Source organism: Cyprinus carpio, chromosome A9, assembly GCF_018340385.1.
Source record: "Cyprinus carpio isolate SPL01 chromosome A9, ASM1834038v1, whole genome shotgun sequence".
NCBI lineage: Eukaryota > Metazoa > Chordata > Actinopteri > Cypriniformes > Cyprinidae > Cyprinus > Cyprinus carpio.
In genome coordinates, this window is record NC_056580.1 from 25,051,315 (window position 1) to 25,078,004 (window position 26,690).

Consider the following 26,690-nt stretch of genomic DNA (forward strand, 5'->3'; position numbering starts at 1 on the left):
GGATCCTGTTTGTGGACTTTAGTTTGGCTTTCAACACCATCATTCCGGATCAAACTAACTCAGCTTTCTGTTCCTACCTCTTTCTGTCAGAGGATCACCAGCTTTCTGACAGATATGGCAACAGCTAGTGAGACTGGGGAAATTCGTGTCTAAGAGCTGCTCCACCAACACTGGTGCCCCTCAGGGATGCGTTCTCTCCCCACTGCTCTTCTCCCTGTATACCAACGACTGCACCTCTAAAGACCCCTCTGTCAACCTCATGAAGGTCGCAGACGACACTACAGTCACTGGTCTCATCCAGGACGGCGACGAGTCTGCTTACAGACAAGAGGTTGAGCAGCTGGCTGTCTGGTGCAGCCTTAACAACCCCGAGGATCTGAACAAGCGCTCTAGCTGGCTTGACCGGTGCGTGGAGCATGATGGTGGACTTCAGGACTTGGTAAAGGATAAACCCTACACTTCCCCCACTCACCATCATAGACAGCACTGTGGCTGCAGTGGAGTCATTCAGATTCCTGGGAACCACCATCTCTCAGGACCTGAAGTGGGACAATCACATTGACTCCACTTTGAAACAGGTCTACTCAGCCATCGAGTCTGTACTGTGCACTTCAATAACTGTCTGGTTTGGTTCAGCTACAAAATCAGGCATCAGAAGACTACAGAGAACGGTTCGGACTGCTGAAAGGGTTATTGGTGTTCCCTGCCCATACCAGGACAGCCAGGCGCAAGAACACAACCCAAGGGCTCAGAAAATCACTCTGGATCCCTCACATCCAAATTACCCCCTTTTTGAACTTTTGCCATCTGGCCAGCGCTTCAGAGCCACAAATACCAGGACAGCCAGGCGCAAGAACAGTTTCTTCCCCCGGGCAATCTACCTCATGAACAGTTAAATGTTCCCCACTTATGCAATAAAAATGTGCAATAACCTTATTTATTTCTTACCACCTCCATCCTAGTACATCCCTGCATCTTACTCTATTTTGTTCCATTCTATTATCTTTAGCACAGCTGTACATACAATTTATTTATTCAACAAATAATTTCAACAATATTCTACTAATAATAACATACATATATTTATAAATAAAAACTTTTTTCTTTTTTTTTATTGTCTGTGTGTTGTTGATGTCTCTGTGTAGTGGAAGCTTATGTCACCAAAACAAATTCCTTGTATGCACAAGCATACTTGGCAATAAAGCTCTTTCGGATTCTGATTCTGATTCTGATATTTTGTATAGTATGTAGTAGCCTATGCAAACAGGTTTTTTCTGAAGATCTCTGTGCTTTCTTAAGTAATTTCATTATAGAAAATATTTTTTGCCACATGCTGTTTTACTATTCCAGGAATGAGCTTTAAATGCACACAGGGTTATGCAACAAGCCCAGCAACCTGACATTTTTTGGGTGGAGGCCTGTATGCTTAATCATTAACCTATATCTGTATATTTGTAATTTGAGGATATTAATAATGAAGACCCAGTGGTATCAGTCAGAGTCTACTACATGAAAGTAACATCTAAAGAGCCACTCAGCTGAAAAGAGTAGCTGGGTAAAAATGTAAAAATAAATCTATTTTATTCAGTTTTTATCTATTTTAATTTTATTTGTTTGTTTGTTTTGTTTTGTTTTGCAAAATTTGAAAACCCCTGCCCTATTGTGAGCAAATTAAAATAAGTCAGATAAGTGGTTTTCTATTTTATTATTATTATTAAAAAAAAAAAATTACAATTTTTTTTATTTTTAAATTAACATTATTATTATTATTATTATTATTATTATTATTATTATTATTATTATATTTTCATATTGTTATTTCAACTAATGTATTAATAAATATTTTAAAATAATATAATATATATTCTGTAATCTGTCTAATCTAATACGTATATCTTTTTATTTTTTATTGTTATTTGTTGTATCATGTATTTGCTTCTTTTTTAATTCATTTTAAATTCAAATGAAAAGGTTTAAGTAATTTAAATCTTATTTTTAATTATTTATTTTTAAAATTATTATTATATTAAGTTATTGATTATTTTAAAAATTATTATTATTATATTGTTGTTTCTTAATAAATAATTATTTAAAAATAATATAATGTGTATTCTGTAATCTAATCTGTATATCTTTTTTATTTTAGTTATTTATTGTATCACGTATTTGCTTCTTTTTTAATCAATTTAAATTAAAAATGATTTTTTTAAAATTAATTTAAATCTTATTTTTAATTATTGATTTTTAAAAAGTGTTTATTTTTGCATTATTATTATTATTATTATTTAATTGTATTTCGTTTATTTTTTGGTTCGTTTTTTTTACACATTTACTATTAAAATCTTTTCTATATAGTTATTTTTAACTAATGCATAAATAAAAAAATATTGATGAATACATAGTTAAAAATAATATAATCTGGATTCTGTAATCTAATCTGTATCTTTTAGATTTTGTTTGTTTTTTGTTATCTTTATTATTATTATTATTATTATTATTATTATTATTATTATTATTATTATTATTATCGTGTCATTGTTTCTTTTTCATCTGGTCGGTTTGTGCAGGGAAGAACGATATTGGTCTCTGTTGGTCTAAACATGAAGAAAGACTGACATAAATTTGGAAAGCTACAGTGCTCTACTGTTGTTTGTTGTTGTCATGGACACCCGTAGACCTTGACGACCGCCTAGGTTCCGCGCAAGCGCAGAATCCGCACAGCGGAGGATTGTGGGATAGAAAGCTATCGCCAGGGCAACAAGCAGAGTTTAGCGAGCGGAAATCTGCGGCTAGCAGAACAGTAAGGTCGGGTAATTATCAGACAAACATCTTTTACACCAAAAACCGTTTTAGTTTGTTGCCATGAACGAATCTGTCGCCAAAAAGACGCAAGAGACTCTGGGAAAAGTGATCAAAAAGCCTCCACTGACAGAGAAACTGCTCAGCAAACCGCCGTTTCGATACCTGCACGATATCTTCAGTGAGGTGAGTTATTAAAAACATTATTTTTATGACATAGGTGCAGTTTTATTTCGCTCAACGTCTACATATTTACCTTCATACGCTTCAAATCCAGTTTATAGATCTCAAAACGCTAGTCGGCTAATGTAGCTTGCGTATAGTCTTCACAATTTGGCAGATAAATCTCAATATATGTTTGCCTGGTGTGTAAATATCTCATATGAGCTTTAATATTTGAATGGCCGGAGCTTTGCTCTCAGGGTTTAGATGATGTGGGTGTTTTAATGGTGGCGAGCAAGCTAATATATCACTAATACAAAAACTGATAAAACACTGACTGTCAACAATATCATCTTTCTTTTGTCTATTTTATATATATATATATATATATATATATATATATATATATATATATATATATATATATATATATATATATATATAAAACGTTACTGTAATTTAATTCAGAGCTCTTGTTGAACTGTTTACCTGGTTACTAGGCATAGCTCAACATGGTTATGCAAACAAAACTCAAGGGTTTGCGAACTAGGTGTCCATATAGATGATCTTGACATATTCACGGGATAAAACAGAGATATATTTCTCAGTGTAATGGCAGAATATCGAGAAAAAAATAGTGTGGCAACTTTTTTTATTTTATTTTGTAATTAGGAGTATATTCCCCCAGTAAACAACAACAATTGGCAACAAACACCAGTATCCAACAGTTGTTAATTTTTAAAAAACCACACACTGAAAAAATTAAAATGGCAAAGCAGAAATGTAATGATAATGATGATTAATAATAATAATAATTTCATTTAATTTATATATATATATATAGAGAGAGAGAGAGAGAGCTGTCTACAGGTGAGTTGGTTGTAGACAGTATTAAGTAAAGGAAGAGGACAGTTAAGGATGAAGTGATAGGCCCAAGGTTTGTAAGCTCAGCTCAGATTAGCTAGACAGATTTATACCGGCGGTCCACTGTATGCATACTGTCCTCACTTCTTAAGTTATGTCATTGCTTTTTATAGTGTAAAGTTGTGTTAAATCACATGTTGTTTTCATACTGAATATTTTGTAAATTATTTCTCCATCGTTATATGTTTTCTTTAATGTGAAAAGTTTATAAAAGTGATGATAACTGTTTCAGCCTGTGTTCCAAATCAATCACTTATAAGATTCTATTTCTGTTTGTATGCTTTTAGAAGGCAGTGGACAACAGGGCAGCTAACTTTTGAAACAGACTCTATGCCTTTATATTTTTGGATTAAAATTTTGGTTGTAAAAACTTGTTTTCCCTTTTTTTTTTTTTTTTTTTAGGTAATACGTACCACAGGCTTTATGAAAGGACTTTATGGAGAAGCGGAGATGAAGGCAGATAATGTGAAGGTAAATCACCAATAAAAATGTGTCCACTTTTAGAGGAGCGATCAGGTGCACAGTTTTTGTAAGTTATATCATTAAATTGATCAAAAGAGACAGAACGATGTTTTAATGTTACAAAGATTGCTATTTCAAATAAATGTTCTTCTTTTGAATTTTGAACTATTCATCAAAGAATACAGGAAAAAACATATAATGGTTTTCCAAAAACATATTAAACAGCAAAACGGCTTTTAACTTTAATAATAATAATCAGAAATGTTTCTTGAGCAGTAAATCAACATATTAGAATGATTTCTGAAGATCATGTGACACTGAAGACTGGCGTAATGGCTGCTGAAAATTCAGTTTTGCCATCAAAGGAATAAATTACATTAAATTTAAATTATAATAATATTTCACAATATTACTGTTTTTACTGTATTTTTGATTAAATAAATGCATCCTTGGTTAGCATAAGAGACTTCTTTACATGAAAAAATCTTAAAATCCCAAATATTTTAACAGTAGTTTAGCACAAATCATTTCTCACACTTACATTTATTTGTTTAAAAACTTATTTTAATAAGGGGAAAATAACTTGAGTGCACCTTTAAGAGGAATTTTAGGCTATATATGTGTGCATATGTAAATGTGCAAACCAAACACTTATTTCTCGCTTATTGCAGTACTACCATACAATCGTTTGAGAGTTTTATGTTCCACGCCAATTAATCCACCTACTTGGCAGTGATACATCATGTTACAGTTGACCTCTCGTATCAGCCTGATCCTCTGGCTCATTAAGTGTTCTTGGAGTCTATAGCCACAGTATCTCAGACTTCCACTCTGTGGTGTTTTTTGCTGTTAAGGTGTTGACATTGATCAGATAACTAAGTGTAACTCAAGACTCTCCATTTAATTAGCGTGCCAAAGTCCCACATTGTGGGGAGTCATGAGGTGTGATACATCTCCCTGTTAAAAGCTTCGTGCCTTTAACTAGCTTTACTTGGATCAGTATCAGTGACCCTGTAAGAGAATGCAGGTAACTAGCTCACCACAGCACTCTGTGTGCAAAGTGAGGAGTTCACGTCTGATCCTTCTCCAAACGTGGGGCAGTCTGAAAGAGCTCTGGCCTTTGATGTCCCAGCATGCATAATAAATGACCTCCCCACACCTGTGCGAAGCAGGACGGCCCGACGGTATACCATGACATTATAATGTTTTGATAGTGCCACAGTTTTAACACTTTTCAGGGGAATCTACCTACAGATAGCTTACTTATAGCTGTCTATACATAATAACTAGGACAGAAGGAAGTATTTTGATGCCAAAAAATTGCATTGCATTGGGACATTTTCATGTGATTGAGTTATTATATTATAGTATAGTATAGTATAGTATAGTATAATGTTTTTTTCACTTTTGTATTGCCTTTCTGATTCTGATTTATGCTGATTTTAAATAAAAAATAATTGTGAATTATATTGTATTGCATTAATGAATTTCACTATTCAGAATAATGGGAATTAAATACTCAAAATATTCAGAGTCTGGACCCATCATGCTTAAGAAAGTATGGAGGGAAAACTTGCTGTAATGTGATAAGGCATAAAATCTTAATGCTCCTAAAATGTGCTTAATTTTAAGCACTTCAGAAATCATTCATGACATCAATGTGTTTTCATGAAATTTGCATGTTACAATGATTTCTGAAGGATAATTTGACTAAAAACTGGAGTAATGATGCTGAAATTTTCATTTTGCTGTCATAGGAATAGATTACATATTAAAATATATTAAAATATATATCAAATTGCAATAATATTTCACAATATTACAGTTTTTACAGTCAAAATGTAGTATTGCATAAAATTCTAATGGTTCTAAAATGGGCTTCATTTTATGCAATATATATATATATATATATATATATATATATATATATATATAATTTTTTTTTTTTTTTTTTTGCAATGTATATGACACATACATGTTTTCATGAAATTGGCCTTTAGTGATTAGCTGCATAAAACATTCTTATTGCATGGATATTGTTTAGCCAGTAGTTGGATATTAAACACTGCTGAGTGTGTAAAATCATAACGGATTACATCAGCATACAGGTTGTTCTGCCGCTGGGACCTCATTAGGAACCTCATGAAGTATGAAAGCATTAAATGACAATATGGACAGTTGCACTTCATCATAACCAGCAAAGCAGAAATACAGGTTAAAAGGAGTGGACGCATCAAGCTGCAAGTGATAATGTATGTACACCCAAGTGGCACACGTTTTAAGAAGAGAGTGAGACTAACACCACAAATGATTCAAATAAGTTACATATCATCTTGATTGTTCAATTGTGTTACTATAAAGTGTGTACTTGTTGTGTTGTGTTTGTCTAAGCTTTCACAAAGCAGCATCACCATCAGCATTGATTAGTGGAGTCTCAAGTGGTTTTATGTACTCTTTTCAAACCCAGGAGAAAGATATACACTACTGCTCGAATTCTGGGCTGAAGGTTGGAAATCGCTGCCTTAATATTTGCCCAATGGCTGTTTAATGCATCCTTAGTGGCTCCAAGCAGAATTCCAATCTGTTTGTTAAAGTGGTCCAACTGGGCAAGCAGTAACAACCTTGGCTTATCCAGTAGAATGTGTTTCGTGCGGAACTCCCTGTTTGTTTGAACAATGACAAACTCCCTGTTCGTTTGAACAATGGCAGACTGGGGGAGTGTTTGAACCTTGTTTGAAAACCGACATTATGCTTGCAATTCTGTTTTAACTACTCTTTTCTCTTCATGTACCTTTCAGGACAAAGACTCAAAAATAGCATTCCTTCAGAAGGCCATTGATGTGGTGATGCTGGTTAGCGGAGAGCCGTTGGCCGCTAAACCTGCTCGAATCGTAGCCGGACACGAACCAGAGAAGACCAACGAGCTGCTGCAGGTCATTGCTAAGTGCTGTCTCAACAAGGTCAGTCCTGCGATTAAAGATCACTCAGCTACTATACTTCTATATTGCAGGATTCGCTCAAAGCCATTTAACTAGTGAATGACTCAAGACTAATGATTTCCAAGCAGGGGGTAATTTATCGACGTATTCATTTAATTGCACCCTTGAGCTTTCCTGAAGTTTAAGGAGCGATGGAACATCGCCAGCAGCGTTATCAGGGGAACCCACTGATGCCTGCAAGGCAAAGAGCAGGTGCGAAACATTAAACTGAATGACAGCTCTGCTGCTCTACAGCACACTGGGATATTTTATAGGTTGCAAGAGAAAAAGACATGAGAGCACCACAGTGGTGAAAGTTGCTGGGTGGTTAAAGTCAAAGATTATAGGGGTGACCCAGGTACTGGAAAATCGACAATCCTGCTCTGTCACTTTTAAGCAAACCATTTAACCTTGTATTGCTTCAAGAGGATTGTAGGTAGCTTTGAATAGTAGCAGCACTTTCTTTCTTCTGTGGAATGCAAAAGAATGTATTTTGAAAAATGCTGTTGTTGCACTTATCCTACATAATGACAAGGGGCTGTCAAGGTCCAAAAAAAAGACAAAAAATACCATAAAATTATCATAAAATAGCCCATATGACTCTGTTCCAAGTCTTCAGAAGTCAAATAATAGCTTTCAATGAAGAACAGACCGGAAGTCATTTTTCACTGACAATCTTTCCATGTGACCAACTTTCAAATCTCATATGCATTTGTGAACAGAATATTGAAAAAACTTTTGGCATTGGCATCAACATTGAATAAATAAATAAAAACAAAAAAATTAACTCTTAAATTTAATTTGTGCTATGGACATAAATTATACATAAATTGTATGGTTTGTTGAGGAGAGGTGCTGTTCATTTTTAGTTTTAGACCTGGAGGGCAATAAAAAAAAAAAAAATCCCATTGACTTGCATTTGACTTGTGCCAATAAGCAGAACCCTACCAACTGTAAATCAACACAATCAGAAAAACACCAGGATTCTTTTTTTTTTTTTACTAAAACTATTAAAATTGTTTTTGTTAATTTAAATAAAGCTGAAATTAAAGAAAATCTGAACGTTAGACGAAAAAAAAAAAGTACACTTGAAAAACTTAAATGAAAATTAGAAATGTTACCTTGGCAACTGAAATAAAATTTAAAAACTTTAATTTGAAGTACTAAAACTAATAAAATTTAAACTAAATTAAAGTTAAATGTAAATATTTTAAAAACTATAGAAAATGACAATATCATAACAAAATTATTAAACAAAGTAAAATGAAAATGAAAACTAAAAATATAAAAATAAAAGCTGATTAAAATATTAATAATATAATAGTGAAATAATAAAATAACTAAATAATGCTAAAATAACACTTTACAACATATAGATCACCCACAATACTCTATTGGTAACAGTGAGTTTTGTATCAAGCCCCACAACATGTTTTCTTCAGAAAATGTAAATATCTTGTTAGTAAATTGTCAGCTAGTCAATACATATTTAGCTGATGTTTTTATCCAGAGTGTCCATTTATTCCAGGGAGAATCCCCATGGATTTTTAATGGATTGCATTATCCACCTACATTTTTTTTTTGTCATCAGCCCAGATCATTAACCACCATGCTTCCCATCTGTTTCTGAATCCAGTTTTGTTTGGTCTGAGAGCATACTGAGGGTTGTTTGGGAGTTGTGTTCATTATATTAAGCTGTTAAACAGCGTGTCCTGTCCTTGTTCCAGCTCTCCAGTGACGAGGCTGTTAGGCGGGTGTTAGCAGGAGACAAGCTGGATCAGAAGGGGAAGCCCAGCACCTCCAGGTCCCAGGACAAGGAGAACAGAGAGGGCAGGGAGCGCCACCAAGACCGAGAGGTGAGACCGGTTTGAGCCTTTGACCCAGTGATATTTTCAGTCAAGCAAGATTTTTCTGTTGTCTTAAATAACTAATAATTCCTTGTCCCTCTTAGGCCTTTTTTATTGTGCCTTTTTCTTTCACTCATGAAATCTGTTTTTAATACTTTTGGGTGCTCATGGAGCTGTTAGATTTATTGTTATGAAAGTGAAAATTTGATGTAGTCTCTGGCTGTTGTCCAGGAGAGGAAGGGCATCAAGGAGAGCAGCGGGAGCCGAGAGCAGAAAGATCCAGATCAACCGAAAGATCAAGAGAGCAAGAGGGATGACAAGGACCGCCGGCGAGATGCCGAGAGATCTGACAAGGGACGCGAAAGAGACCGGACAAAAGACAGAGACAGAGACAAAGACAAAGAAAAGAGCCGGGATCGGGAGAAAGACAAGACCAGAGAGAAGGAGCGTGAGAAGGAGAAGGACCGTAACAGGGACAAGGAGAGAGAACGAGATAAAGAGAGGGATAAGAAAAGGGAACGGGAACCTCACAAAGACAGAGACAGAGGCCGAGAACGAGACAAGGAGAGAGATCGCGAGCGTGAGAAACGACGGGAGAGAGAAAAAGATAAAGAACGACACCGAGAGACAGACGAGAAGCCAAAGGACAGAGGCGATAGAAAGGTTTGCTCACACCATTTTATGAGCTCACCAGTGCTCAATGACAGATGAATGACCAGTTTTACCAGCCTTTTTTCCAACTCTGTTGCATTTAAAATCCCAATTAAACCTAGAAATGAAGTTTTAGAATTGTGAACATTTTAACACAAACAAAAATGAAGAAATATTTAACATTCTGCGCTATTTCGAGACCTTATAGCAAATTTCTGTAAAAAAGTCTTTTATAAGTCTTTCTCAGCGTTCAATACTCAATAGCAGCTTGTCTTCTTCTATAGATCAAGGCAGCAGAGGAGATCAGCAAGCCAAAGCCTCCCCCAGAGGTTGTGAGTAAAACACATGAAGCCGAAGCAGATGAGGTAAGATTGATTTCTCTCACAGCCTCTGTTTATTCACTTTATGTTTGTTCTGTAGGTATGGTCCATCATCAAGGCTTGTTGAGTGTTGATGTAATGTTCCTCATAGTTTATTGTTCTTGTCTTTGTTCCTCTGAATTGGAGGCTGAGGGCGGTGAACTGGAGGTACGAGTCTGTTGTGATGTCAGTGCCTGCTTTGCTTCGCTGTAGAGTAATGGGTGTTTGCATATTTAGCATTGCACAAGGACAGTCTTGATGGTGGAGGTTGACTTATCAGGCCTCAACAATTAGGATTCTGACACTCGGGTTGAGACATTAGTTAAGAATTTTACCTGCCGTGGTAACATTTTCTGTTGTCCTGAGGCAAAATTTAAATTTTTTTTTTTAACATTTTGAAAAGTCTTAAAAGTGTCAATATACACTTCTGTTCCAAAGTTTGGGGTAAGTACTCCATTCTTCAGTGTTACATGATCCTTCAGAAATTATTTTAATGCTGATTTGGTGCTTATGAAATATTTAATCAATGTTGTGCTGCTTAATATTTTTGTAGACACCTTGATGAATTTATTCTTTGATGAATAGAAAGTTTAGGCTTTTTTTTTAAGTCAGATGAACATCTTTGGCCGAGTTTCTCCCAGTTTTCATTTTTTTTTTTTTTTTTTTTTTTTTGGTACTGTGTGTTTTAAGGGTCTGTTCAGATCCCTAAACCTAAAAGTTTTGCTTTAGCAAGTGCCCTTACATAACCTCTGACTGACTGATTTTGTATCTTCATGTATTATATAGTTTTGTCGCTCCATGTCCAAGTGTTTTTGCAGCTTCAGTAGTATCTCATTTGGAGCAGTGAGTTTTTTATTTGGCTAGTGGCTATGAGTGTACTATAAACATAAATGTTAAAGTCTTAAGGCTCTTTGTTGGGTTTTGTTTTGTCTTTATTCAGCCTACAGATCTTTCTGAAATCCAGGTAATTTCTGTTTGTCCCAAGTGAAATCTGTTTCCTCCTACATTTTCTCATTGTCTGACTATTTGTCTGTGATATTTCACATGTGCAACAACAGCCCAGATGATTGTAGTGTTTGTAAAGGAAGCGGTCTCACGTGTTTCTTGGCTAATGTCTGTTTAAGTGCTCCACAGGAGAGGAACTCTAGTAAAAACTAGTGAAACTAATGTCTTTCCTCATTCCTTTCAGGCTGAGAGTCCTTCCCGGATCCCAAGGCCCTCATCAGCTAAAGGACAGCGGCGGTGGCCCAAAACAGGAGGTCAAGGTACTGAACATATCTTTCTTAACAGACCCTATTAATTATTGATGTACAGTACATTAATGCTTTGTTGCATGTCCAGCTGATCTGTTTATATGTTTCTAGCAGCACAGCAGATATTGTTTAATGTGATTGATTGTGTATCTCTGTTTCAGATGAGACTGAGAGTGAAGGAGGTGAGTGTTGTTTTCTTTAGTGAACACCTCTCAATAGGGTCCAAAACTAACTTTTTAATATACCTGCCAGTGGCTGGTGACTATTATTTATATTGCGTATTTTTACCAGCCAGGAAACTGTATTTAACAAGTGAAACAAATCTAATTGGTTTTTTTTTCTCTTTAATAGAAATTGCAATCAAAATTCATAATGCTTGTGTGTAAGGCTCCATGATTTAACCATAAAATCATATTGTGATTATTTTGTCTTTTTTTTTCTTTCATAATATAGTTCATAAAATCTCTCTCCACTTCAGTTGTCTCAGGTCATATTCATACTGTTTGTTTTATAGAGCCCATTTTAAAATGGCTGTACAATCATAACAAAAATAATAGAAATAGCAATTCATAAAAATAGATAAATTGTTACATTTATTAAATAAATCAAATGAAACCAACTTAAATTATTTAATTAAATAAAAATACTTTTAAAAAAAAGTCTAAAAAATACAATTTAATTAAAAATTTGGGAAGATTGATGGTGCATGTTGCGTTTTGAAATACATGTTATAAGTGACTCAAACTTTCAGCACTTTTTACGGACAGAGCCGCTCCAAGACAAAAAATTATTGTTTACCTTTTCTGTAAACATCTATTCAAATTTATTAATTTTTTCTTCCAGAAGGGGAAGCCCCTTCAGCAGAGAAACCAGTCCACATTGAGAATGGAGACACAGTGAATTCTGTGCCACCTCAAACAACACACAGGTCTGTTGTTTCTTTCTTTTTTTTTTCTTTCTTAATTAGTGGTAATGATCTCATAAGTGTGTTGATTTAAAGATCAAAAATGGCTACATTTCCGTCCAGTGATAACAAAGTAAGTCATTGTGACAATGTGCTGAGGTGTTTGTGGCTGGATGAAGTGTATCATACATGCCCCCCTGAGAGATTGCCTGGCAGTGGAAGCCACTGATGCAAATCCCTCGCTTTCACTGCACTGTACCGCAAGATCCAACCACAAGATATCACTCTCATCCAGATCATTACTCTTGGTTCTCAGGACTGTTTTTGTAAGCATTTAGCCATACAGGAACTTTCTGTTACTTAAACTCCCCACGCATAAAATCGCATGCATACTTTACAAAAAGTGCTTGTGGATTTCCTGTGTGAACTTATTCTTCTTTTGTTTGTTCTTCTTTTGTTTATGTAAAGACGATTACCACGGCCTAGCAGTGCACGACCGGCAGCCCCCCGCGTCAAACGACAGGAGAGCTACGCTGATGTGACCCCAGCAGAGAGGTGAGAGATCTCGCTCATCAGGCTTTCAGTTTCTCACTCAGTATTAAAGAAGTAAGCCACGTGCTGGCTGTGTTACAGTGATTTTACTTTAGGTAAGGGGTTCTAACCTGTAATACCCCCTTAACATTTTGTGATAGGGATATACATTACCATGCAAAGTTTGGGCATGGTACATTTTTTAAAATTTTTTTAAGTCGCTTATGCTCACCAAGGCTGTATTTATTTGATTAAAAATAGTAATATTGTGAAATATTATTACAATTTAAATTAATTTAAAATAATTATTTTCTATTTTAGTTTATTATAAAATGTAATTTATTCCCGTGATGACAAAGCTGAATTCCCAGTGTCTTCAGTGCCACATGATTCTAAAAAAAATCATCCTAATTATTTAAATTAGTAATTTAGTTTTAATTTCTTAGTATTTTCAATGTTGAAAACAGTTGTGCTGCTTAATATTTTTTTTTGAACTATGATACATTTAGGATTCTTTCACGAACAGAGAAAGTTCAAAAGAACAATATTTACTTGAAATAGGAATATTTTGTAATATTGTAAATATCTTTACTGTTACTTTGCTGCATCCTTGCTAAATGAAAGTATTCATTTATTTTTTATAAAAGCCATACTGACTCCAAACTTTTGAATAGGAACTTATGATAAAATATATCATTGTTGAGTAAAAAAAAAAAAAAATGTATTTAAACATGACTGGGTTTTTCTAAGGCTGGGCAGTGGCAAGACCCCTGCGACTGTTATTTTGGATGGCAAGAAGCTCTCTGAAGATGAGGATGATGAAGATGGGCAGTTTGTGGTGGAGGAGGCAGCTGCACCTCCTCCTGACATACCTGAAATTGAGGTAGCGCAGATGCTCTATATGCGTATGTAGTATTCAGATAAAAAAAAAAAAATCATGATTTGGACTAATTGACTTATGTTTCATTACAGCGTAATTCACTTGACCTGCAAGGGAATGACAAACACGGTGAGCCATGTGCAAAAATAATTCATCCTGAAATAAAATTCCGCCGTAAATTAATTACGTGAATGAACCTTTTAAAGGCACACTTAAGATCAGAAATGATTGAATAGTTTTCATTTGTTCATAGGTGGACTTGTGAAAAAAATCCTAGAGACAAAGAAAGACTATGAATCCTCCCCGGCCACAAAGTCAAAAGAACAGGTATGATGCTATCTTTTGTTCCCATTAATACCACTAGGTGGCAGTGCTATTCCATCTTACACGGTCTAAGTTTTGATTTTCACAACAAAATTCCTGTAACATGAGTAAATGCATTTCAAAATCTCTTCATCAAGGCAATCAGCATTTTTTGTGCTCTACAATACCTCAGGGACGCCTGACCCAGTGCACCGTCAGTTTACTAAAGAAAGCAACTTTGCAAATGGAGTGGAGAAATGTAATTGCGGTCCCTCAGAGCCACTGAAGTGTTATTTTCTTCAACGGAGCTTAAATAATTAGGGCAAAACAAGCATGATGGCACCATTCATGCTGTTTAGACATTTAACGTGGTTAACTATTGTGGCCTGTTTATTTGTGAATGTTGTTTGTTTTGGTTACTGAATTGCAAATTGAAAACCAGCATGTGCTGGTGGCTTGGAGTTGGAGCTTGCTTGTGAATTTGTTTTTAGGTCTGAATTGTTTTAAGATTACAATTTTGGGGGGATTTTATCTGAAGTGTCCTTTGGCCTATGAGAGTATAACAATTCATCAATGGAATATAGATTAATATTAAGATAGTATTTCATCTCTAAAAAGCAATAAAACCAATTTCACTTTTTGGCCGCAGTTTCAGTCTGGCTCAGGCTGTGTACTTTTCTTTTATGGCCATAAAATTTGTGGAATGATTTTTCGGGACTGCTGGAATGATTGTCATTCCAAAGTGGCACTTTAACAGTGTCTTCCCATATTTTAATCTTGAATTGGGGTGTTTGTGAGCCAGTGAAGATGAGAACGATGTGATTTGAGTTTTGAAGGCATCCTGTCCATGCCCTGGTGGAAGGGGCCATCTGCACTGGGTGGTCCACCCTAGCCGGAACGAATGCTCCGGTCTATCTGTCTGTCACTGGCTGTAGGCCTGATGGATGCAGTGTTTGGTGCTGGCCTTCATGCAGAACCCCCACCCTTTCAGTTCAGCTTCCCACCTTAGTTACATGTTCAAAGAGTGAGTCAGCAGTAGGGAGAAATGGGAATTGTAAGGAATATTGACTCAGTTGCCAGTTTCATATAACAATTCTGGTTCGTTAATGATTCATTGAATTATTATTTATTTAGTAATTTTGAAGCAGTAAAGAACTATTTTATTTCATACTTTTCTCAGCAAGAAACTGTCTTGTACTTTAAATGAAATTTCAGATTTCAAAAGAATTATAATAGAACTAATAATATGAATGATAAAAGGTTATTCATATATAAAAGGTGAACTTTCTAACGGTAGAGTACAGGATATGAAGTTTCCATTACCTTATGTTAATTCAAAAGCTTAAAAATAAGATTCAGAAGTTCTTATATTTAAAAATTCATTTGTCAATTTGTCATAAAATAAAAGTAAATGAGCAATGTCGAGTAGGTTTGATGGCAAAACTGAAGTGGCACATCTTTTTGGAGCTTGATTTGAGTCCCCATTACATTTCATTATATGGAAAAGAGTTGTTAATAAGATCATCAATTTTTTTTACTTATGTGTTGCATGGAAGAAAAAAATGATACAGATGTGGAATGACATAAGGGTGAGTAAATGTTCACAAAAGTTTCATTTAGTTCATTCAGTTACTGTATTTTTTCATAGAAGGCATGAGCTCTGTGTGCTTCGTCACTGGCACAATCCCATTTGGTGTTCAACCTCAGCCGCACACAGTGAGCTGCTCCCAGCTGGCCCTTACAGCCAGCGCTTCTCCCTCCTGTGTTCTTGATTTCAAAACAATCAGACTGGATTTCCTTTCAGTCCCAAATAATCAAATTAGATTTCCCCCATCAAACGCAAGCTAACTCTGGGCTGGAATCTGAGCGCTGCTGGCCGTGCTCTCCTAATTGACTTAATTTAGCCTCATCAGCTCTCTAAATTCTCCATCTTAATTGCAGTGCATGAAATGGGCGTGTGTTTTTAGGGCAGTACATGTTAACCAGCACACCACACCTCTCCTGTCTAGTCAGCTGTATAGGAAAAAAAAATCTGTAATGACTTCCTTCCTGACTTGAAAGGGGGGTGAAGGTCAGTGCAATAAAGCGCCTGCTCTCCTGTAATCACGGTGTAACATCCAGGGTTAAAAATGTCAATTTTGAGCTTCCATATTCTCCCAGACAGGTTTGAATTTACTGCACTCATAACTCATTCTACAAATATGAGCTTTCGCTCTCAAATCTCTCTAGGATTTTGAGGTTACTGAGATCCCCACATCAAGTACGTATGACTTAATCTCTTTGGAATGACCACAGAATTAAGAGTTTTGACCATTTAATAATTCCAAAGGTGAAACTGAGCCAATGACTCATTCTGTGGCTTTATTAGCTTGAGCTTTCCGTTCCGCTTCGTAAGTGAAGATTTACCTCGCCAGGGTCGACAGAACTTCATTTATTAAGATCTGCTAGGCCTTTATTGTTTCATTTGACTGAAAGGACAAGCCAGATGCAATATTACGAAGGGCCGTTTCGCCATCATGGTGCATTTTCCTGAAGAATTTGCCGTACATTTTGCAGCTGACCTTTGTTGTGACCTTCCAGATCACGTGTATATTATTCTAAGATACTTCTTGTAGGGCGTCTTTTTTTTTTTTTTTTTTTTTTTTTTTTTTGAGAGTATTGGCCCCTGACAGCAGCTGCGTTTTCATAAGCATTTTTTCCTCCTTCCTTTCCCCTCTTTTGCACCATCAAATTAGCCTGATGAAGGTTTGCAATGTATAAATAAACCCCATGGCACACAAATGGATGGCTGTTGAGTGAACGGCACGCCAGCTCACGCTCTGCAGAACAGGCAGGAAAATAAATAATCATCCCTTCAGGCTTGTGTCTTTGTAAACATCTACCTTTTTGTTGGAAATGTAAAGGAAATGACTCTCGTTGCATTTCTCAACATTGTGCCCTCACTGAGAGACGATTGACATCTCTGTGGAATGACCCTGGAGTTATGGTGAAATACCACGGTATGGGTCTCTGAAGTCTGATAGCATAATTGGTTGCATTTCATTTTAGTCCTACTGCTGTCTGGTTCTCATAAGCTAAACTGTCATACACTGTGGTTCTGTGGTGATCTGCTTAGCACGCAAGTGCAGGACAGTGATCTCAGCGGTGACCTCCACGGGGCCAAACTGACCCTTCCATCCTGTGTACACGACTTGACCTCTCTGCACTTCACTTCATCCCAGCTATTTTTATGATGTTGCTGGATGAGGTCCATGTTTTCCCCAAGGAGGAAACCCCTAAACATTGCTAAACAATTAATCTTTACCCTTATGAGTCAGTGTTGGACCCACCATGGAGTTTTAGACCAGTAGCAAGCTGTCTAAAATAGACCATTGAAGCCACGCATTTTACTGCTTTTTGTGTATTCAGTTTTAACTATTTTTTTGTGTGTCTTTAACCAATAAATGCAACAGCATTTTTTAACATGTCAAGTTGAAATAGTTTTAAATCATAAATGAAATATTTTGAAAGTGTCCAGCCAATGCACTGGCTTTAGCAAATAACACTTTATTGATAATTGTTGATACTTTTAAGTGCTCAGGTAGACATTTACTTCCCTTCCCAAGTGAAGACTTATCAAAAAAGGTTAACTAATGTAAACTAGGCGTGAATTTAAACAATTAACAAGTTTAAACAATAAACTGATAAAAAATTTATTTTCAAGTATTGTTTCTGTCACAGTCAATCTCAGTGTTTGGCAGTTTTTAATTACTGTCCAGCATAAAAAAGAAAAAAAAAAAGAAATCATATTTACCAGATTTGTCAATGTAATTTTGCAGTCTGATTTAATGCATGCAAATTAAACAAATGCAACACCAGTGTAGTTCAACTGATGAACAAATGGTTCATTTAAGCAGCTTCTTTTAATGAATCATTTTCACTCACGTTAGTGATTTGAATCAGTCTGACGGATAACTCACTGGATTCATTATGGTTAGGTTATCGTTCTTTTCATTGATGTCCTTATTGAAGTAAAGCAAGTACTAAGGCTTGGGAAACATTACTTAAGTTCTGACTGGATGTGTGAAACGAATCCTCTGTGTAATAGCTTGTGCTATCATTCAGAACTAAAGAAAACCCCCATTACACTCTGCTAGAAAGATAAAGCTTCTTTGTTTACATTTAGATTTTTGTCCCACTAGAAGTATCAAACTAAACTACAGCACACATTTTCTAATTCTGTTTGGTGTTGCTAATGGCAAATTAATTACTCACTTAAGTTTTAAAGTTGTCACACTTGTCCTAACTGCACTAATTTGTTTTCAATTAAGCCCATTTTATTTTGTGAATCACATTTGATATCAACGTTTCAGATCCACAGAACCGTGATGTGGCACTACAGCATGTTTATCATTCTCAGGAGGACTGCAAAACTCTCATTTGAACAGTGCTGCTCTGCTTCTTTTCGTAGTTCTTTATTAGCACTCTATAAATCATGCATTTTGCATGCATTTCTTCATTAAGCAAATTGGGCTTGCAGCTGAAGGCTCAGATCTACATAGCAGGGTAATGAGGCGTCCTGGTCCAAGAGGCTCTGGCCCAATGCATCAGCGTCTCTGGAAGCCACCTGCCCCAGGCACACCGACTCCACGTCCCGCTTGTGTCACTGTCTGAGATAATGGGAAAACCTGTCCTCAGCCGCCTCTTGCAAAACAAATATGTTTCTTGGGTCCAGTGAAGAGAGGGGAAAATGAGAGCCCCTATAAACGATTGATTTATGTCAGACAGAGACATAAAGCTGGAGTTTTTCTTTTCTTTTTGACTAAGGGGTGAGGTGCAGGAGGACGGCAAACAGAGCAAATCCGGCCTGGCCTTTGCGCTCCAAGAACAGTGGGCTGAATGTGCTGGCCGGTGTTTGTGTAGAGGAGGTGTTTAGGGGCCAGAGAAACCACCCACATTGCAGGCAACTTTTAGACATTTCAATCCGAACACACTTGTAAACCACAGAGAGAGGGGGAAAAATTAAGTCTTTCTTCTCACGTGTTTGTTAGAGTTCTAGAGTAAAGCGGCATAGTTAACCTTTGAAGTGTTTGTAATAGAGTTACTGAACTCTGTAAAGTTGTAACAATAAACTTTCAGTTTCAAAACACAGATGATTAGAGACCGGCACTTTATGAAAATATTTTCAGATTTAAAATCTTAATAGCGTTTGACCAACTGTATATCTATGTAGGACTAGGTGTACTATTTTTTTATAAATAAAGTAATATTATATATATTAAGTAATATTAGTAAATAAATAAATTAATGAATATTAATATTATACACACACACATATATACGTATATGTAACTGTGCATAGAAATAAATGTCAATATTTGCATATTTATATTTTCACATTTATATTTCTCTTTTATATATATATGTGTGTGTGTGTGTGTGTGTGTGTGTGTGTGTGTGTGTGTGTGTGTGTGTGTGTGTGTGTGTGTGTGTGTGTGTGTGTGTTGTATACGTGTATTTAAAGTGTGTGAAAATATATAGATTATGAATTGATTGAGAATCGGGTTATAAATTGATTTATGGAAGCAGAGAATTTGAATCACATAAAATGAATCAAACTTGCAACCTCTAACACCATTTTTGCTACTCAAATTAAATTAATTAAATTAAACCTTAACGCTCTCATACTTAGAAGTTAATAGACAGAGGGATTGCAATACCAATCTAATGACGCTTAATTGGCAAATAAACATCATCAAGGTATTTAAAATTTTGTTCAGTTATATATCTTTGGAAAATCATTGCAAATATATTGTAAACATGGTGATTTCATCTAACACAATGTTTGTTGAGTTAATATAATACTAAGCCTGTTTTGATAAGGAAGTTACTAGTTATTGTATTGTCGTGTAGCTCAGGTTTAACGAGTCCCACCTTAAAGGGATATACCTTTCTTACAAAAATGCATCGATTTGCTTCAGAAGGCCTTTATTCACCCCCCGGAGTTGTGTGGGACACTATTTATGATGGATGAATGCGCTTTATTGGACTTCGTTTGGACTATTGAAAAATAACACCCATTCACTGACATTATAATGCTTGGAAGAGGCAGGACATTTTTTAGTAACTCTGATTGGATTCGTCTGAAAAAAGAAAGTCATATACACCTAGGATGGCTTAAGGGTGAGTAAATCATGGGGTAATTTACATTTTTGGGTGAACTATCCCTTTATGCACACCTCCAGAAACACACAGCGAAAAAGCAACATGGCGAACCTTTGGTGACAGAATGTAGGCGTGTCAAGTGACGCGAGTCACACGGCAAAAGTTAAGATTAGTTTAACTCTATGCAAATGAACAGCAAATTTTGCAAGCGACAACCAATAGGAGTGCATAATCTGTCAGTGGTGATTTGAATGTAACCACATACATGGATATAAAAAATGATGCGTGTAAGAGAATCTGTCAGCAGTTTGATTCATACATTGATGGTTAGTGTTGTTAATTATATGATGCAGTGAGCTGTTTAGCACTGGTTAATGATTTAATGCACTGAGTCTGCTGTAGGTTATATAACGACACTCTCTAACAGCAGAATGCTACTTTTATTTCTTTTAAGTCTAATTCCTATTTAAATTAGAATATCTTTGTATCACCGGCAATATAAATAGTTGTGATTGCATTTTCTAAAGATATGTCCAGACGTGCAGTCTTCCAATAACATTAGAGTAACACCACTAGGAATGCCCACAAAGCATCTTCACAGTACAGAGTGTAGCGACATACAGCGACAACGTCCCTGGTGGTCTGAACATGGCTTTAGAAAGGAAGATGTTGGTGTTTATGACCAGAATGACTTGAATTGCTTGAGGAGTTCAGCTTGAATTGAGGTAAATGTGAATTAGTTGTTACCGAATACTGTTGTAAAATAACTTCACTGCCATAGCCTGTTACTAAAATAAACAAAGTCATGTCTTGCATGAGGGTGTGTGTGTGTGTGGGACTGAGGCAGTAAGAGTAAAGCCTGTTTGGCCTAGTGCCACACACAGCCTGTGGCCCCAGCTGAGTAAATAGACACGGGCCCTGTGTGCTGGGGGAGGCCTTCTTATGCACGACTGAATGGTGACTGGGGCAGACCAGGACCCCCCAACCACACCGCATACAGTGGAGGCCTTCAGTAACCACTCACTCACATTATGGATCCCATTTTTATCTTTATATACATTGCAAGGTTTGTATAATTCCTGCCTTGAAATTCTAAACATTTGTAGCCTTGACATTGAAAACCACTAAATGCAGACTTCTCTCTGCTGCTTTTTTTCCCAAAAGTATATTGTTGGTAGGTATAGATTTCCTCTAACCTTTATAACATTTATAGCATTTATCTGAAGTGCTCCCTTATGGGAGTGACTTCCCACTAGTCATTTTTCAGTCATTTACATGTATTTGACTTGTGACACGTAAAACAAAACAAAAAAATGTTGAGGAACGTTTCAACTGTTTTTGTGTAAATAATGAAACAACAACATTGGACCCCATTGACTTTCATTGTATGGACAAACCCACATTTTTTAAAATATCTTCTTTTTTGTACTACAGAGGAAAGGTCATACAGATTTGAAATGACATGAGAGTGAGTATATGATGCTCATCCAAGTGCAAAGCCACATAAAAAACTGCTAATTGTTGTCTACACACACTCAAGAAGAAAAAAAGGTACAAAAGCTGTCACTGGCATGCTACCCTTTCAAAAGAAACTAATATGTACACTTTAGGTATTAATATGCACCCTTTAGGGGTAATTAAGGTACAAAAGTGTACCTTTTGAAAATGTACACCAGTGACAGCTTTTGTAAATTTTTTCCAGTGTGTAGACAATAATTAGCATTTGTTTACATGGCTTTGCACTTGGAATTGCACTTGGACTTTTGTACAGTTTTTTTTTTTCTACAAAATCATAGCTTCATGTTGAAAATCCTGTCACCCCTTTTCTGTTCATAAGTGACTCTGACAGAAGAAATGGCAGTCAGGAAGAGTGACATTGTTTTGAGACTGCTAGTGTTGATCTGTTTCCTGGGGTTCTGTCTGTCTGCAGGATCGGTCACTGGTGTCGGAGGTGTCTCGTAAGAAGGAACGTGAATTGGTGGCGAAGGAGATCGAGCGCCTGCGTTCGTCCATACAAACAGTGTGTCGCAGCGCTCTGCCTCTGGGTAAGATCATGGACTACATTCAGGAGGATATGGACTCCATGCAGAACGAACTGCAGACGTGGCACAAAGAGAACAAGGAGAATGCACAGGCTCTGCTACAGGAACAAAGGTGCACATGCATGTTAGCTCTGTCCTAAGCCTAGTAAGGATACTGCCTACATATACAGCATCCTAACTGAACTGAAACCTCTTAAATGATTGATTTGGAACTCAGAAGTCTTACAAATAATGCTCCGATTGATTCAAAATTGACTTAAATAGAGCATTACCAATTTGCTATGTTGTATGCAATGTAAATCACAGCATGTCTTAAATGTAAAGGGTGACTTATATTCTGGAAAATTTGGTATGTATTAATTTATTAGATTTTTTTTTTTATTAATTTTTTTAATTTTTTGTATTTACAATTACTTAATAACTCTATATCAGTGCATCCTAATATTTATCATGATTTAAATCTCCAGCTGCTTTTTGAATGTCTTGTTCTTCTGTGTTGAGCCGTTTCTCCGTCTATATCTCAGAATCACAGACAGCGTTGTGGAACCTCTGAAGGCTGAGCTCGCTGAACTAGAGCAGTTAATCAAAGACCAGCAGGACAAGATCTGTGCAGTCAAGTCCAGCATCCTGAAGAACGAGGAGAAGATCCAGAAGATGGTATCCAGCATTAGCTTCTCCTCACAAACGTGAATTCCAGCACATCCCAAAAAAACCTGAAGCACTGAGCAACAGGGAGAGCTCCTGTCTAATACACCTGATGTCTTTGAGCAGCACTGGAGAGAGTTCAGAAGGTGCAGGTACAGTCAGGAGTCCCTCTCCTCAAACCCCCTTCATGTATGGTGCCTTCTGTAAGACCCAGGATCTGTTTGCGCTGGTCCATTGGGATTCTCAAACACACTCATACGTCTGCAGTAGATTTGCACTCATCACTTGCTTGAAAGATAAATGTGTGTGGTCACCATACTGATGTGTCCTGTATTTTTTAAATAGGACTTCAGTTGATCTCCATGTTCTCTTAGGAAGACAGAATGACTGGTTCATTTTATTTTATTTTTATTTAGCTTTTTTTCATTCAGACTGACAGGTGTTTTTGTCTCACGAGAGAACATTGGCAATATATCACATATGTGAATATATAATTATTTATATATGTATATGTGTGCATTGAAAACTATAGAAGCTTGTTTCTACCATTTTTTTAAATTTCTGAGATTAAATAATAAAAAGTTAATTACGACTTTTTATCTCGCAGTTTGGACTTTTTTGATGAAATTCTGAAAAGGAAAGTCAGAATGTGAGACATAAACTTGCAGTTGCATGAAAAAAGCCAGAATTGTGAGAGAAAGTTGTGATTTTCTTTTTTATTTAGTGCAAAAAGAAAAAAAACAGTTGCGAGATGTAAATTTCGAATTCAGATAAAAAGACAGAATTGCGAAATGTAAACTTGTAATAGCGAGAAAGAGTTTGTCTTGCATTTCTCAGAATTGTGAGAAAAAAAGTCAGTTACCTTTTTATTTGTTTATGCTGTGGCAGAAACAAGCTATCACAGAAATATAATATGACATGTATGTATGTATATGATATATAAATATATTTTAATGTAATTTTCTAAAGCTGTTAGAAAGCAATAGAATTTTACAGATGAGCATTAGAATTGCCAAAAATTGGAGAAACACACGCACCTCTGCACTTTGATAAATGAGACTGTAATACAGCACATCATTTACCTGTACGCATCAAAAACCTCTATTAGCTAAATATATGTTCAACGAAACAAGATTAGATTGCATAAGTGTCTTTTAAGTCAATTTATTGGATAAATCAAGAAATGTACCTTGATCAACTGTATATGTGTATGTTTCAAATTAATATCAATAATGAAAAAGTTCAACTGATATTTCATCTGAGAAAACATGACTGAAAAACTTTCCAAGACACTTTTTTTTCTACTGCAAACTGAGATCCATGAAGCAATTTAAAAGTTTTTATTTTGGAAAGGTTATGACGTGAAAAACTGTGTTACATGAAGCAATAACAGTCCAATCTGATCCACTGGTCGAGCACAACATGTAGAAAATCTTCAGCGTGTATACCTAGTCACACTTTATGGATACTGTGGTACTGTACCAGTGTCTAGATTAATTTTACAACTAAACCACACAGCATGAATGTCAGTAGAATCAGACTTCAATATACAGATTATATACTACATCAGTATTATCAGCTGTGCACCATGACACAAAATAGTTTGCTAGTTATTTTAAGTAAAATCAACTTCTTCAATGTCAATGAAATATATTGGCGTTTCCATTTACTTCGTAAAAGAGACGACCATTTACACTGTAAACGATTTTTACCATATCCATACTTTTTGCTGTACATTTTGTGTATATGTTGTTTGTATCTTAGTTCACAGATGAATATTAATTTTGTAGTGAAGTCTAATAAACAGTTACATTTCTGTTAAAAGTGTAAGTTGTGACCATTTAATAATGCATGCAGTTTGGGGGCTACGGTACTTGTAACATAGTCATTATTTTTCCAATTCTGTTTGTCACAAAAATTACACACGTCACCATTAAGTAAACACTGTGACATTTTAATGACTGTTTTGACTTGCATTTCAGAGCAGCGGTAAACATGCCAAGTGAATGTTTCTGATGAGTTCACAAAAAGGCCTGGACGTGTTTAACGTGTCACACACCGCGCTCTGGAAAGCTGACCCGGTGGGACGCAGCGAAAACATTGAATAACATTTTAAAAGCCTGTATCAGCACATCAGTTTTGATTTTTATTCTGGCAGAGCTTGAAACAGCTGCACTGCAGGTTCACACACACATACTGCAGGAGCACTCAAACGCCTATTGAGTAACAGTCGACCGGGCCATTTAAGATCAGGATTTGGGGGCCCTTGAAAACCTGGGCACCTGCCTGAGCGAACATTTGGATTAGGTCAGAGTGAACAGGCCGCGTGCCCTGCGGGGCTCTTTTGTCTGAGTGTTCTCCTGCTGTGAAAACCCCAACCGGAGGGTCCTCAGGACTGTCAGAAATGATTGTGCTGCTTTAGCAAGAAGACCAGTGAACAGGTGAAACTTGTGTTCTTCGGTTTCCTACATTGAAATAAGTCCTTTTTTTTTAGTTTATGCTTTATTAATGGGGACTTATTAAGTCAAAAGGAACTCAATGCACCATAACCATCAAGGAAAACGCTTTGGTGATTGACCTCCAGAAAAAGCCAGTCCATCATTAAAATGCTATTAACAAAGGATCGTTCTAAAAAGTAAACCTCAATTCATTATTACTATTGCTCATATTTAGGGATAGGGGTTTAAACAAACCACTAACCACAAGTATTAAACTCCCGCATGTTCTCAGCATGTTCTCAAATCAAATTGTGTGTTATGCTCAAAAGAGGTGTGATGTTACTTTTAAGTGATCAGTTAGCATTACTTCTGACTTGGCAGACCATAAAGCAGAGCCTGATCTTAAAACCACCTTGTAACTACCCTGAACACTGTAGCAGTGCACAAGCAACTGCATAACAATGCTTAAAAAACTTTAAGAACACTTCTGCAACTGCATATCAACTTGTTAAAATCACTCAGAACACTTTTTAGAGAGTTGAATGGTGTTTCTCCCTGCGGTCCAGTTCTCTTCAGAGACACATGAGGCCATCAGGCTCACTGTTTATTTTTCAGGCCTGTTAGGCCAGTGTTCATGGATCAGCTGTCGTCAGGCAGCAATACAGCATGCCTCTGCGGCTCTTCAGTATAAACTTCCAACAATGACAGACTCAAGTCACCTACCACAGTTAAAGACATTCAGGCTTTGTCTTGAGCCTAAAGAGAGTGTACTGGACTGAGATCTGCACTCACCTGCTCTGCTCTGGGGCTCCTCGTGTCTCTGAATGAATGAGCAGAAGGTCTGTGAGTATATGGATGCATCCCAGGGAGATATGCAGTATGCAGAATATGCAGTGCATGGATGGAGGGGGAATTTTGCCGAAATCATTGTGTGAAAATCTTCTTTAATAAAACATAAATAATCAAACGTTTAGTTGTTCAAAATATTGTAATGAAACATTTTTATTCAATGGTTTTTAGCATTTTTAATGAGATTTATTATGAACGGAGTACATGTCAACCGCTCACCCTTCGACACATTACCTTTACAGACAGAGTCACATGACCAAAAATGAAGAGGAGAGAAACGCTCTGGGGCGCAGAACAGAAAAGACAAAGGGGAAAAGAAAAACAATGCATTAAAATACAGCAATGTACAAGTGAACTAACACAAATTGGCAAGCTATTATTATTATTATTTTAAGTAAGTCATGCAGTCATTCAAGATTTGACGTTGTGCCTGTGGCAAATAAGTGATTAACGTTAATATCAGTTAATTTCTGCTGTCTCCATTGCTCAAAAAGTGAAGTCAGGATATGTTTGTGAATG

The 26,690-nt window shown here is 36.3% G+C and overlaps 1 protein-coding gene across 9 annotated transcripts; it reads left to right on the top strand.

Annotated features, from left to right (window-relative positions):
- Positions 1–2,674: 2,674 nt before the first annotated feature.
- Positions 2,675–24,708, top strand: traf3ip1 (TNF receptor-associated factor 3 interacting protein 1). 9 transcript variants are annotated; one of them, XM_042764224.1, is made up of 17 exons: positions 2,681–2,985; positions 4,288–4,356; positions 7,146–7,307; positions 9,053–9,181; positions 9,404–9,835; positions 10,108–10,188; positions 10,330–10,350; positions 11,123–11,146; positions 11,372–11,447; positions 11,597–11,617; positions 12,279–12,363; positions 12,805–12,894; positions 13,621–13,753; positions 13,843–13,879; positions 14,004–14,077; positions 22,128–22,351; positions 22,764–24,708. In XM_042764224.1, the coding sequence occupies exons 1-17, from the start codon at positions 2,863–2,865 to the stop codon at positions 22,927–22,929; spliced, it is 1,947 nt and encodes a 648-aa protein (XP_042620158.1). In that variant the 5' UTR covers positions 2,681–2,862; the 3' UTR covers positions 22,930–24,708. The 9 variants fall into 9 exon arrangements, with proteins under 9 accessions (XP_042620167.1, XP_042620158.1, XP_042620162.1 ...); XM_042764225.1 differs by having other exon boundaries at positions 2,684–2,985; positions 12,808–12,894; XM_042764233.1 differs by lacking the exons at positions 22,128–22,351; positions 22,764–24,708 and adding an exon at positions 14,212–15,467 and having other exon boundaries at positions 2,675–2,985.
- Positions 24,709–26,690: the final 1,982 nt, after the last annotated feature.

Bases quoted from the DNA above. Each gene is read 5' to 3' on its own strand.
- traf3ip1 (XM_042764224.1), top strand. From the start codon at position 2,863: ATGAACGAATCTGTCGCCAAAAAGACGCAAGAGACTCTGGGAAAAGTG. The intron at 10,189-10,329 runs GTAAGATTGATT...TCTGAATTGGAG, and splicing joins ATGAAGCCGAAGCAGATGAG to GCTGAGGGCGGTGAACTGGA. The intron at 12,895-13,620 runs GTGAGAGATCTC...GGTTTTTCTAAG, and splicing joins GATGTGACCCCAGCAGAGAG to GCTGGGCAGTGGCAAGACCC.